Source organism: Amphimedon queenslandica, unplaced genomic scaffold (assembly GCF_000090795.2).
Source record: "Amphimedon queenslandica unplaced genomic scaffold, v1.1 AMPQUscaffold_2501_Cont25497, whole genome shotgun sequence".
NCBI classification, from domain to species: domain Eukaryota; kingdom Metazoa; phylum Porifera; class Demospongiae; order Haplosclerida; family Niphatidae; genus Amphimedon; species Amphimedon queenslandica.
In genome coordinates this window covers 1-1,303 of record NW_003557164.1, presented here as the reverse complement: position 1 = coordinate 1,303, position 1,303 = coordinate 1, and the positions used below count along the sequence as shown (strand labels likewise).

Sequence of the window (1,303 nt, the reverse complement as noted above, 5' to 3'; positions counted from 1 at the left end):
TAATTGTGTATTACTTACTGATTGTTATAGTGTTGCTTTGAACTGTAACTCCATTTTGATAGTACAAGGTAGCATTAGTATTCAGTGTCTTATTTGATGGAAATTGAACAACAAGTGAAATGTTATTATAAGAACTATTGCTTATGGATACATTTGTTGTTGAATAACAGTTATCCTTAGTACATCCTTTCAATGTAATGTTCATTAGTGGTGGTACATTAGTACAAAACTGATGAACCTATAGGAAAGTAAACATAACTGCATTATACTAATTTACTATTTCCTATTTACTATGTTTTTACTAATAGAGTAAATATAAGTAGCACTACAACTAAAACAAACAGCATCTCAACTATGCATGCATAAACTTACAGATACAATGAAATGAAAAGTCCAATTTACATTCCCTCTTTCCTTATCACTTACATATAACTGTACATCTACTGTATAGAAAAATCACTTTAGGCTCTCAATAAGTATAATTACTTACTTGTTGATTGAAATCCAACAGTTATGTTACTAGTAGATCCATTCCCAGCTTTATTAGTAGTTGTAATGTTAAACAGATATTGTTTATTGGTTGGGTTCATTGGACAATAAGTGTAGTTAGTGATAGAGTCATTAAGGTACTGTTGATCAGTTCCTACACTGATTATATACTGTACTGTTAGTCCTGGTAGTGTGAATGGAGGATACCAACTGATAAACATACAACAAGAATCTAACTGATATCCTGTTAAACTACTGACACTATCAGGTGGACCTGGGAATGATAATTGATTAAGTGCATTCAAAGTGAATATGTTATACTGACCTTGTACATATAGATATGCTGGTTCAGTAGTAGCTCCATTAGGTGCATGGCAGGTAACTTCCGTACCATTTACTTCACTTGTTGCTGTTATGATGAGTGATGTCATTCCAGGATAGGATAATTCTGAACCATCAACTGATGGATTAGTCACAAAAGAGGGTTTAAATCGAGTCACATTAGTAGCACATTTAAATGTCACAGTATCATTGGCATATACATATTGTGTCACTGGTACAGTAGTGAATGATATACTTGCACCTAAAATAGTTCAAGATTTTTAATATCAAAATTAGAACTTACCAGAAAAGTAAATTTGGCAGAGAATCATTACAGCAGCAACAAAGGCCATCATGTTCAGTGAACAAACCATGCAATTTGACATTAATGTTGTAAAGAGTGTGGCTTTACATCCTACATACCTCATTATGTATGCATGCAATTTTCTTAATTACAATTTCTCAGACTGGTAGTTTGATATGTACTTATCTA

General features: G+C 32.4%; 1 protein-coding gene across 1 annotated transcript; it reads right to left on the bottom strand.

Moving 5' to 3' along the window:
* Positions 1-10: 10 nt before the first annotated feature.
* Positions 11-1,163, bottom strand: LOC109593201 (uncharacterized). The gene is made up of 5 exons (XM_020008391.1): positions 1,115-1,163; positions 815-1,072; positions 491-763; positions 373-443; positions 11-238 (listed from the first exon to the last, which is right to left on the bottom strand). Exons 1-5 carry the CDS (start codon positions 1,161-1,163, stop codon positions 11-13), a joined length of 879 nt encoding a protein of 292 aa, XP_019863950.1.
* Between the last annotated feature and the right edge of the window lie 140 nt (positions 1,164-1,303).

Coding starts and splice junctions, on each gene's coding strand:
- LOC109593201 (XM_020008391.1), bottom strand. CDS start 1,163: ATGGCCTTTGTTGCTGCTGTAATGATTCTCTGCCAAATTTACTTTTCT. Junction 1,073..1,114: donor CTGCCAAATTTACTTTTCTG/GTAAGTTCTAAT, acceptor GAACTATTTTAG/GTGCAAGTATATCATTCACT. Junction 444..490: donor TGTTGGATTTCAATCAACAA/GTAAGTAATTAT, acceptor TTTTCTATACAG/TAGATGTACAGTTATATGTA.